General features: G+C 46.2%; 2 protein-coding genes across 7 annotated transcripts in view; both read right to left on the bottom strand.

The window, feature by feature from the left end:
• Positions 1 to 12,171, bottom strand: part of LOC308121810 (stromal interaction molecule 1-like) — a 39,659-nt gene that overhangs the window by 9,782 nt on the left and 17,706 nt on the right. For 4 of the 5 annotated variants that reach the window (XM_080483327.1, XM_080483326.1, XM_080483329.1 and 1 more), the window contains 2 exons: positions 11,086 to 11,149; positions 9,291 to 10,232 (listed from right to left, as the gene is read on the bottom strand). In XM_080483327.1, the coding sequence (XP_080339453.1) occupies positions 9,791 to 10,232; positions 11,086 to 11,149 (506 nt within the window). In that variant the 3' untranslated portion in view covers positions 9,291 to 9,790. Of the gene's footprint in view, positions 1 to 9,290; positions 10,233 to 11,085; positions 11,150 to 12,171 lie in introns of those variants that run through there. The other variant, XM_080483330.1, reaches the window with a different exon arrangement.
• dub (duboraya) lies at positions 1,390 to 8,443 on the bottom strand. Of its 2 annotated transcripts, XR_013936133.1 has the most exons (8): positions 8,305 to 8,443; positions 4,934 to 5,008; positions 4,784 to 4,852; positions 4,603 to 4,671; positions 4,022 to 4,246; positions 3,562 to 3,930; positions 1,789 to 2,469; positions 1,390 to 1,739 (listed from the first exon to the last, which is right to left on the bottom strand). XR_013936133.1 is itself a non-coding variant. In XM_080483960.1 (7 exons), exons 1-7 carry the CDS (start codon positions 8,308 to 8,310, stop codon positions 2,446 to 2,448), a joined length of 837 nt encoding a protein of 278 aa, XP_080340086.1. In that variant the 5' UTR covers positions 8,311 to 8,443; the 3' UTR covers positions 1,390 to 2,445. The 2 variants fall into 2 exon arrangements, 1 of the variants encoding a protein (XP_080340086.1); XM_080483960.1 differs by having other exon boundaries at positions 1,390 to 2,469.

Genomic DNA, 12,171 nt, shown 5'->3' on the forward strand with positions numbered 1-12,171 from the left:
TCAAACTGTCGGCTTGTGACATGTCGCCGTGGTGACTGCAGGGGAGCTACTCAGTGTGAGTTGGAAAGTGATGCTGAGTGTAAATGTGTCTTCCTCAGAGGAGTCGGGCTCTGATCTCACCTGCTGGCAGGCTGATCGACGCCTCGTCTGATTGACGCACCGAGACGGCGTTTCTCGGTAAAGCCGCCGACGCGAGGAAAGCTGAGGTTCACTTCAGAGTCACAAAATTACACAAAAAGAGAAAGATTAACTGGAAAGAGAAAAAAAAACAGTGTCGGAGTCAAAAAACAACCTTAAAGAGACACGAAACAGAGTCACAATAAAACTAACACGGAAAGACAAATACAAAAAATTTCACAAAACCTCAAGAGATGAGCAGAAAACAACCACAAAGACTCTGCAGGTGTTTTGTGTCTTTGTGGTTGTTTTGTCTCTTTGTGGTTGTTTTGTGTCTTTGTGGTTGTTTTGTCTCTTTGTGGTTGTTTTGTGTCTTTGTGGTTGTTTTGTGTCTGTGGTTGTTTTGTCTCTTTGTGGTTGTTTTGTGTCTGTGGTTGTTTTGTGTCTTTGTGGTTGTTTTGTGTCTGTGGTTGTTTTGTGTCTTTGTGGTTGTTTTGTGTCTGTGGTTGTTTTGTCTCTTTGTGGTTGTTTTGTGTCTGTGGTTGTTTTGTGTCTTTGTCTCTTTGTGGTTGTTTTGTCTCTTTGTGGTTGTTTTGTGTCTGTGGTTGTTTTGTGTCTTTGTGGTTGTTTTGTGTCTATATTTTGGGTGTTTTTATGGTGGTTTTGTGTCTCTTTGTGGTTGTTTGTGTCTTTCCTCAAGGGTCGTAACAGGAACCTTCTTCTGATAGATGTTTTTTTGTTTCTGTGGAACCAGGTACATCAGGGTTGATGATGTCGCTCTCTAGGCCCCGCCCCTTGTATCGCCTCAGCGCCGGGTAGGAAAGCTCTCTGATTGGATGTTGGCGGCAGCAGTTCTCCGTATTGTGTGGCTGCTGAGGTCACAGGTTGCGTGTCCTTTCACTCGCGGGCCTGCGGGCTGGTTTTTGGCACTGAGGGCAGAGTTTCCAGAGCGGCGACGCTCCTGGTTGATCTGAGTTATTTCAGGCCGCGGCGATGAGAGTGTATCAGAGGATCAGAGCGATTATCCAGCAGCAGCATCCAGCCAGCCTCCTCGTAACCCCTCCTCAGTCTGCTGGACAACAGCCAGCAGGGAAATCCTCCACACACACACACACACACACACACACACACACACACACACACACACACACACACACACACACACACACACACACACACACACACACACACACACACACCATTTATTTCCACTTGTCCTCAGAAACAAAGCATTACCTGTTGTACCCAGACAGTTTTAACCCCTTCATCTCCTCGTGGTTGAATCGCTTCAGTTTTATTTATATAGCGGCAAATACAAAGCAGTCGTCTCAAGGCACTTTTACAGAAAAACTCTACAGTTCCACATGAGCAAGCAGGAGAGACAAAAAGGACAAACTCCATTCTGCCATGTGAGGGCAGCCACACAGTCGCCAAAAATCATTTAACTCAAAAGAGTTTTGGACCATTTTCAGTGCAGTTTGAATTATTACGGTTTACAGAGAAATCAAAAATGATTATCCATTTAATGTCACAGTTATAGTTTTTAATTTAGTTTATAATGTTTTAAATAGCACTTTAAACAGTGGTAAAAAAATGTTTTTATTTATTTGTGTTTAAAATATGTAGCAGTTACAGTAACTGCTACATATTTTAAACACACAAATAAATAATGTTTTTGATTAAGGATGCTTTTCTTAATAAGACGATTACTGTAATAGGATTATATTGAATTAGATTGAGGTATTGGATACAGTTCACCTGCTGCTTACAACACACACACACACACACACACACACACACACACACACACACACACACACACACACACACACACACACACACACACACACACACACACACACACACACACACACACACACACACACACAGGTTTTCACTGGCTTGCAGAAACACTTAACAGCAGGGTGGTTTTGTGTGTCTGAGACCACAAAACCACTGTTTGTTATTTTTTATTTGTGTGCGTAAAACAGTAGAAATCTCCTATTAGTGCTTTTTAAGGACAATTTATTATCATTATTATTAAATGCTGTGAAAAGCTTCTCCAGCTGTGGACGTTGTTTGAGAATGTTGACACTTTGCACTCAGCTGCTTTAAAGGCACGAAACATCAGGAAAAAGTCATAAAAAGTCCCATTATCTTCTCAATGACACAAACTCCACTTGGCCCCCGGATAAGCTCCGCCTCTCTCGCCAGCACATCATCACTGTGCCGGTCAGCACAGGAGCTCCGCCTCCTCCACGACTGCACTCGGCCACAGGGTCTCTTTCGCAGGATTCCAGGGGCTCGGACAGTTGGGCGTCTGAAAGGTCATCGGGTTGAGTGTAGCGCCTCCTATTGGACAAACATCCGTGTCAGAACACCTGTGAGCATTGCGGTTGTTTTGTCTCTCGTTGTGGTTGTTTAGTGTCTTTTTGAGGTTGTTGTGTATCACTTTATGGTTGTTTACTTTTTCTATATAGTTGAATTTTTTGTCACTTTGTAGTTGTATGTCTCTTTAGTAGTTGTTTTGTTTCTATTTATGGTTGTTTTGTGTCACTTTGTGGTTGTCTTGTCTCTCGTTGTGGTTGTTTAGTGTATTTTTGTGGTTGTTGTGTGTCACTTTATGGTTGTTTGGTTGTTTTTGTCACTTTGTAGTTGTTGTGTGCCTCTTTGTGGTTGTTTTGTGTGTTTGTGGTTGTTTTGTGTCACTTTGTGGTTGTTTACAGTTTCTTTATGGTTGTTTTTTGTCAATTTGTAGATGTTGTATGCCTCTTTGTGGTTGCTTTGTGTCACTTTGTGGTTATTTTTTGTCACATTGTAGTTGTATGTCTCTGTGGTTGTTTTGTGTCACGTTTTGGTTTTATGTGACTTTATGGTAGTTTACTGTTTCTTTGTGGTTGCTTTTTGTCACTTTGTGGTTGTTGTGTGTCTCAGTGGTTGTTCTTTTTCACTTTATGACTGTTTCTTCGTGTTTGTTTTTTCTGTCTCTTTGTGGTTGTTTTGTGTGACTTTGTGGTTGTTTTGCATCTCTGTCGTTTTGTGTCACATTTTGGATGTTCAGTCTTTCTTTGGGGTTGTTTTGTACCTTTTTGTGGTTTATTCTTTTTTGTCACTTACCTTTTAGTTTTTTTTGTAGTTTTTGCCTCTTTAAAGTTGTTTGGTTTTCATTCACATTTCTTTTTGTTTCTGTTTTTTGTGTCTTGTACTTTTCTTCTGTCTTTTTTTTGTTATTTAGTTTTTCTTTATGTTTTTTTCACTTTTAAGTTTTTTCTGTCTTTGTTTTGTATATCTTGGTTGGTTTGTGTCTCTTGTTTTTTTTTTTTTGTCCCTTCATAGTTCTTGTGAGTCTCTTTGGAAATGTTTAGTTTTTCTTTATAGTTTTTTGTGTTTTTGTAGTTTTCTGTGTTCTTGTTTTGTGTCTTTGTGAATGTGTTGTGTAAACACCTCGTTGTTTTCTTTTTCTGTGCCATCTATCCCGTCTTCCTCATGTTTTTGGATCTGTTCTGAACTTTCCTCCTCTTTTTCCTCCTTCTCTTTCTCTTCCGGCTCTGATGAAGCTCCGCCTTCTTGGCGCTCTCTATCCGTCCTGCCGTCACTGTTCTTTGTCTCGTCTTCTTTGATGGACTTGTTTCTGTGCAGAGACGTTAAAGCATCTGATTGTCTCTGCTCTTCTTCTTCCTCTCCTCCTCCTTCTCTTGTGGAGCTCGGTTGTGTGTCTGTGGCATCATTTGTGTCGTTGACCTCGTCTCCGCAGCTGGACTTTCGATGGCGGCGGGATGGAGGGCGCCGTCGGATGGAATGGCGAGCTCTGCCCTGTAGAGGGAGGACCAATGGGAGCAGAGACAGCCTGATGATGTCACAGCTGAACAGGTGAGAAAGTCACATGACGACCGTTCAATCTCACCTTGTTGACGCTGAGCAGGAGGCCCCCCTCTGCTGCAGTGGGAGGGGCTTCGAAGGAGGCGGGGCCCTCCTCTGTGACTGGAGAAGCTGCGGTGGGACTGGTGGGTGTGGCCGACAATGTTGGTGTGGGGGCGGGGGCAGAAGGAGAGGGGGGGCCGAAGGAGGGGGGCAACAGCCTGAAGCCGGGGCTCTTTGGAGGAGCTGAAGGAGAGAGAGCCAGGTTGGCCTGTATGGAGACAGAGTGACGTCACAGTGATGTCATAGTAATGGTGTCCACACCAGCAGAGGACAGTAGAGGACAACAGGGGGCAGGAGTGGACAGTAGGGGACAACAGGGGGCAGTAGTGGACAATAGAGGACAGCAGGGGGCAGTAGTGGATAGTAGAGGACACTAGGGGGCAGTAGTGGACAACAGGGGCAGTAGGGGACAACAAGGGACAGTAGACAACAGCAGAGGATAGTAAGGGATAGTAGCGGACACTAAGGGGCAGTACAGAACAGTAGGAGACAGTAGGGGACAGGAGAGGGCAGTGGAGGAAAGCAGGAGACAGTAGGAGACAGTAGGGGACAGAACAGTCTCACCTGGAGCTTCTCGATCAGAGCAGAGTTTCTCTTCACGTTGGAAGGAAGTGGAGACGTGGCGCCTGCAGACTGACACATACATATCGTAGTTTTTGTTTCATGTCATCCACAATAGATGTGATGTATTTGTATTGTTTGTTTCTCTTTGTGTCTCATTTCATTTCCTCGTGGGTGTCCTCACCTCCTGGTGGTCGCCCTGTGCTTTGGGGAGCTGCAGCGAGCGGGGAGGTCGTCGTCTCACAGGTTTGTCCTGTAAAAACCACAGCACAATGACGTTTGAACGCACCGCGAGGACGGGACGTGTCTAAACGCCGGCGTGTCTCAGACTCACGGCTTCGTTGGCGGCAGCAGGAGACTTGAATCTTCCAGCCAGTTCAGACACGGAGGGCCGACGTGGAGCCTCCTCCTCCAAATACAAAGTAAACAACAACAAAAAAACAAACAAACCAGAGTAAGAACATGTTCTGCCTGTGGATCAGTGGAAGTGTGTCTCACTGTTGTTCAGGGTGGATTCAGGTGACGTTACAAAGATGAACGAGCTGAACTACATCAGAGCTTGTTTTGGATTGGAGTTATTTTTTTCAGGTTTATTCGAGTTTTGGATCTAATTTTTGGGATTTTGACCAATTTAAAGAGGCGGAGCCATCAGGGGGGTTTTAGACAGGCAATATTTCAGACCAACTTTAATGTAGCTTTAAGTTGATTTCAGGCAAGTTTGAGACTAGATTTAGATGACATTTCTCACCAGATTCAACCGAACATTTGACTCGTCTCCGTTTTGTTTCGGGTTAGATTTCTCTCTACTACTATCTCATGACAAGTTGTGACTCTTGACGCTGGTTTTAGGTCAGTTTCAGGCTTATTGTTACATTTGCAACACACAAAAACAACAGAGACACAAATCAACAAGAGAAAATACAGAAAAACAAAGATGCACAAAGCAGTTGTGGATCTGTTGTTCCTTTTGTGTTGTAGAATTACTACACAATCTGATTGTGGTCTCTGAGAGTCCAGCAGCACTGTGAAGCTCTGACTCACACACACACACACACACACACACACACACACACACACACACACACACACACACACACACACACACACACACACACACACACACACACACACACACACACACAGCTGTTGACGTGGAGTTGATCCATGTCCATTCCAATGGGAGGGTTCACATTGCTGACATTCACCAGATAATGAAATCACAGTGCCTGGAGGGGACACACACGCACGCACGCACGCACGCGCACACACGCACGCACGCACGCACGCGCACACACACACACACACACACACACACACACACACACACACACACACACTTTTCGCAAAGTGCAATCAAACTCAAAAAGTGAAAGCAGAGTGAAGAAAAACAACCGTTAAACCACTTCCTGTGTGTGTGTGTGTGTGTGTGTGTGTGTGTGTGTGTGTGTGTGTGTGTGTGTGTGTGTGTGTGTGTGTGTGTGTGTGTGTGTGTGTGTGTGTGTGTGTGTGTGTGTGTGTATGGTTCAAGACCTTGCGAAAGTAGTTCCTCATTTTTGTCACTTGCTGTTCTTATAGAGATGAAATGTTAAGAAAGCTTTTGCATAAAACAAAAAACTTTTTCAAAGAAGATTAAAAAAGACTCAAAGTGAAGAGAAAATATGACAGTGAGACACAACGAATAACAATAACCAGAAAAAAACCACCAAATAACAAAGAAAGCAGAGAAATCTACCACCAAAAAGAAAAACTGTGATGAAACATTAAAGTGACACAAAATAACTACGACACACAAAAATTCAATAAAGAGAAACGTAAAAATAAAGATGAAATAAACACAAAATGATCAGAAAAAGTCCAAAGAACAAAGCCAAAATGACCAAACAACAGACAATATGAGCATGACACACAACCTGAAACACCATCAGCCATCATCAGGGGCCGGATGCAGCGAAACAGAGCAGCTTTAAACAAACTAACTGAAATCACAACACGGACTCGGACCACTTGTGGAAACCAGTGTCGGTCCACAGTGGCTGCGGCAGTTTAGAGACTTTATTTAAATTCCACTGCTGTCAAGTCGGCAGTGTGCTCTGCCCCAAAGGCTCCCGGCCCGCCGCTCCCAGCATGCACCGCTGAGCTTAACTATGGATGTCGTTTCCCCGAGAGGATGGGCGGAGTCCACTCACCCTCCGTCACTTCACATTGAAATGGTTAATGAACGTCACTTCAATACGATCGGTCACTGCAGTGACCAGCTGCCCCTGACACATCAGGGGTTCAAGGACACTCTGACAGGGACCAGAGGGGGAATCGAACCAATAACATTTTGGACTCAAACACAACCACTCCACTGATCCACAGGAAGACGAAAGCAGACTTCATTGATCCCGTTGGCAGAATGAATTCTCTGAACCCGTCCTACTCATAGTTAACCTTTAACGGTACATGCTGTGAGCGGTGGGCTGCCAGTGCAGCGCCGAGGGTCAAAGGTCATGCTCAGGGTCCCACAGTGGTGACCTGTCAAACAGACTCCCAATCCCAACGCTGCTTCTTCGACCTCGAGGCCGCCACTGCCCGCCCAGCGCCCGAAGACCTCAGGCAGGTAGAGCAGTGACCCGCGGGGCAGCCATTTAAACTGCTCAGAGGTCAGAGGTCAGCCTCTGTGGCCGTGCTGTGGTGGACATGTAACATGAGCGACTGTGTGCCGAGGAGATGCAACGTCCTGGACTTTCTCACTACTTTGAAACTAATTCAAGTGAAAAACATGAAAACACACAAACATAAATCTGATCAGAAGCAACAGGAAGACGACCGAACATCGGCTGAAACGACACCTTGAATTACGACAGAGACACAACGTGACCAGACAATGGTCTGGAGGAGTGTTTTCAGACGATGGTTTTAAAAATGCTCGAGGATTTTCTTGAAGGGGGAGTGGTTATGAACAATGTTTGTTTTTTTTAAAGCGTTTACAGACTTTTTTCCCGAAGTGTTCACGGACGCTGGTTGTTTTTGCAGCTTTTCAGACGTGTCCCTCTTTCCATGCGGTGGTCTTTGCCCGTTCTCCATCTCATCTCGTACAGATTTCTTTGGGTTCTCCGAATGAGGTTATTCCTTATTTGATCGTAGACGATGAGTTTAACTGGGGATCGTTCTTCTTCTTGAGTTGTTGTTTTCGGTCTCGGAGGTGAAATCCTCCTCATCGTCACTATTTTAGAGCCAATCGGCTTCCTGACCTGTTGACCCGTTGACTTTTATCCCATTTGACTGACGTTACCGTTTTGTTGCAGCTGTACCAAAGTTCACCTGCTGCCCGTCTCAACGCGAGCGGAACGTTTCCTCGTAACGTGAAGCGTTTGATATTTGGCTGTATTGTTGGAAACATTACCGGGTTTCCTTCGGTTTCTGTTCACGTCACGCAGACGGTGGTGGAATCGATTCGGTGCGAATGAAGACCTGAACGCCACCATGAAGCCGTTTGGTTCCCTGCAACCCCCCCCCCCCCCCCCCCACCCGCAGCTTTTACATCTGGGTTTGGGCTGCGATTCACCAAGAGGTCGACAAGTCGTCTCTGGCGGCTTCCGCATGATCCATCATCTGTGTGGCTCTCGCTCAAGCTTCAGCGCAGCAGAACAACAACAAACGACAACAAACGAGACAAACAAGGACGAGACGGCGGTCCAGAGTGAAGTCAGAAGTTTTTACCTCCATCCTGCTGCTCGTCGCTCTACGCCTCGTCTCTGTCGAGTGTGTGTGAGAAGGAGCGCGAGCAGGCCTGCAGTTAAATATAGCAGCCCAGTCAGGACGCAGGGCGAGAGACCTCCACTCATACAGAGAGAGAGAGAGAGAGAGAGGGAGAGAGGGAGAGAGAGAGAGCGTAGCTCATGTTCTGTCACATGTTCATCACTTCTGTTTGTTTGCTGCTCGTCTTCTGCTCTTTGATATCTATTGTACATGATACATGTGTGTATTTCTGCACATCTCCAGGTGCAAAGAGTTTAATTATCACAGAAAGGTTCAGTTATTTTAACACTTCTACAAAAACTACAGTTTTAGGATGTTTTGCCGCTTTGATTATAATATTATATAATCAGAATTATAATTGCATTAAAAAACTTTTTGCAAATATTGGAATAGTCTGTATATAAATCTGTATGTTATAGTGATGCACGCGCATCTGTGTGTGTGCTTACGGATGTTTCGTAAAGTTTCACTTCCGTTATTGACTTTCATCACTTTCAGAGGCATTTTTTTTCAAATATCTCAGTTTCTATTCAAACTGTCAGTTTGTCCTCCGAGCGCAGGAAGAGGAAGGCGGGGTGGGGTGGGTGGTGGGGGGGGGGGGGGGCAGTGTTCTGAAGGAGGAGAAGAGGCAGAAACACTCTACAGTCAACTTGTTCCACGATGATTCAGTCCTGCCACCTGCTGGTTGGAAGTTTTTTCCTCCCTCGGGTGGATTTCCCAGTCAACAGAGGTCAGTGAACGCACCACCGGCAGTGTCAGTCAGAAGTGTGTGTGTGTGTGTGACTAATATTCCACTTCTCGTAGCACACTTTAGTCTGCGCTCACGCCCGGATACTCTATATTAATGGTTTCCACGGTCATTTTGTTAATTAGTGACACTTCCTCCTGCGTTTTGACTGATTTTCTAAAACTGCACCTGAACACAACACCAGTTTGTCAAACCAAGGTGTAAGTTAATTTAACATTTATTAGAAAGTGATTTCAAGACAAACATGATTTTCACCAAACTAAAACCAAACAGCTCAGTGGGCCATGAGAACACCTCGTCAAACACTAAACCACACGTCAAAACGTCGGAAACGGTTCAGTTCCCATCATGCATCACAGTCAGGCTGCAGTTCGGTGGTCCGGTTATCGTGACGTCGGATTGCCTCCGAAGCAAACAGTCATATATCTTAAAAAAACAAACACCAACGAAACAGATGCAATGAAGTTCAGAAAAGTCGCGTTTCCTGCCGGTGACGCCGTCACGCTGAAGATGAGGAGCCGTCGTATGAAACGTGTCTTGAGTCCAGTTCAGCAGTTTTAGGAGGAAAACAAGGCCTGGCCCTTTAAGAGCCAGGTGCATGGTCATTCAGGAGCCACCGGGTGTGCAGAGGTAAGTGAAAAGCTTGGCTGAGCGCGGTGGCAGCTCCGTGGCGTCCCGGTGGGACTCTGTGGCGGCGGCTCAGTGGCGGCCCTGCTTCTTCTTAAAGATCTTGTTGAAAGCGTTTCTACGGCGGCTCCCGGACGACTCGCTCTCCTCGCCTCCGTCGTCCTCCACGGGGCTCCTCCTGGCCGGCGGCTGAAGCCCCGCCCCTCTGCTGCTGCCCGATGAGCTGGACGAGGCGTAAGAGGAGAAGACGGCCGGAGCATCGGCGGCGGCGCCGTCTGACGTGACGCAGAGCGAGCGGGTGGAACAGGAGGCGCTGAGGACGGCGGCGGGACTTCCTCGCAGCTCGCAGAGGCTGGAGCTCTTCTCCAGACCTCCTCCGCTCAGAACGGAGCTGGCGCCATGCAGGGGGAGGAGCCTGGAGTTGAGGGGGTGGGGCTTTGAGCTGTACAGGCCACGTGTTTCGCTATGGGACAGCGGGAGGGCGGAGTCAGAATCTGACCGGTTCATAATGTCCCTGAGAGAAAACGACAGGGACATGTCTCAATATAGTTACACACACACACACACACACACACACACACACACACACACACACACACACACACACACACACACACACACACACACACACACACACACACACACACACACACACACACACACACACACACACACACACACACACACACACACACACACACACACACACACTTAGAAAGAGTAAAGTCAGGAATGCGAGCTCAGAAAAATTCAAAAAACCTTTGTAAAGTGTTTTTAAAAAAATGCGTGAATTCAAACTTCTTTAAAATCATCTTGACAATGTTAGTAATAAACTACAAACTTTGTTTCAAACTATCTGGTAAAACTTTTAAACTCTCCGATCGGACCTCCGGAGCAGCACGACTATTTAGTTTTTAGTAAAAACTGCGGATGTTGAATTTTTTTTTCTTAAGCGAGGCTGCAGACGCGTTAGTTTGTTGTTAATAAACAAACAAACAAACAAACAAACGTCTCCATGCAGAGGAAGATACCCGGAGCTGCCGGAGCGACAGCGCTGCCTCTGGCCGCTCGCAGCGCCCCCCGCAGGCGGGAGGCCGGACGACGCGTCCACAGAGTGGAAGAAGGAGGAGCGCAGGAGCAGAGCGGAGAAGTGGGCGGAGCCCTCGACAGAGGGCGGAGGACAGAAAGACAGGACGGGGGGGTGAGGGGGGGAAGAGGGACCGATGGAGGGATGAGACAGAGAGGAGGAGAGGGTGGGGGAGGGGACAGGGAGGAACTCCAGCTGGCCAATGGAGCGGCTGCGATTCTGCCGGCCGCGGCAGCTGGGAGGGCGGGACGGCGTGCAGAAGCCCCGCCCCTCTACCAACCTCTGCGAGCTGAACGCCAGTGCAGGGTCTCCTATCCTCTGTCGCAGGGGCATCAGACTGGGAGCTGCGGGAGGAGGAAGAAGAGGAGGAGGAGGAGGAGTTACGCCTGGGATGATGCTTATGTAAATGATATAAATCATGTGGTCGAGCTTCACATTAAACCACATCGGAGGTTTTTAAATGTCGATATTCACCAGCAACTGTCTGGAAAAAAAAATGTAAACACTTCATTTATTAGTTATTAAAAATTGAATTTAAATAACTCATCCATTCAAACATATATTAAAACTATACATGTTTGGAAAAGTTTAAAATCAAACGATGCAGAAAGGAGCTTTAATGAGTAAATGAACATGGAGAGGCGTTCAGGGACACTTCGGAGCGTCAGAACCGTGTCATCTTGAAGATTTTGGTGATTCTTTCAAGAACATTTAAAATTCTGTTGCATGTAAATTTAACTGTCCTATGGAAGCATTTACTGACTCTTCAGTTTGGGTCGGTTACATTTGAGAGGCGTTCATGGACACATCATTTGAGCAATGCTTGGAGAGGCGATCAAGGACCAATATTGTTTTGCTGCGTGATTCGGAGACATTTGCCAATTAAATCCTTCAGTTCTACAGATAAAATCAAAACATGAACTGTCAGATGCAACAAGCGTGTCAGTCGATATTAGCGAGAAAACTAAACGCTATGTTAAGGGTTGCCACCTGAAAGGTAAAAATACTTCTACGGACGATGAGTCTGCTCTAGAAAACCAAACCTGCTCATCTAATATGACTCAATGCAATGAAAACCAGGAGTTTTGAGGGTTTGTTTACACGATAATGTTTGAACTGAAAATGCAGAGTTTTGAAAATGATGTAGTGAGCATGCCAGGCCACTAGTTGGAGCTGTTGGTTGTTTTTGTAATGGAACCAAACAAGTAGTTCTTGTATTTTCTGCGAGGCGTCCTGGAACAGTTCAGAGCGTTGATCACTCGTGACTTTCGACCTTTTCGAGAAGCGTCAGGAACATTTTGAGTCTCAGCTCCACGGGCGCCATGACGCTTCGGGGAATTTTTTTTCAGTTCAGAAGTTATTGCGG

Source organism: Lipophrys pholis, assembly GCF_963383615.2.
Source record: "Lipophrys pholis genome assembly, chromosome: 16".
Taxonomy (NCBI): Eukaryota; Metazoa; Chordata; class Actinopteri; order Blenniiformes; family Blenniidae; genus Lipophrys; species Lipophrys pholis.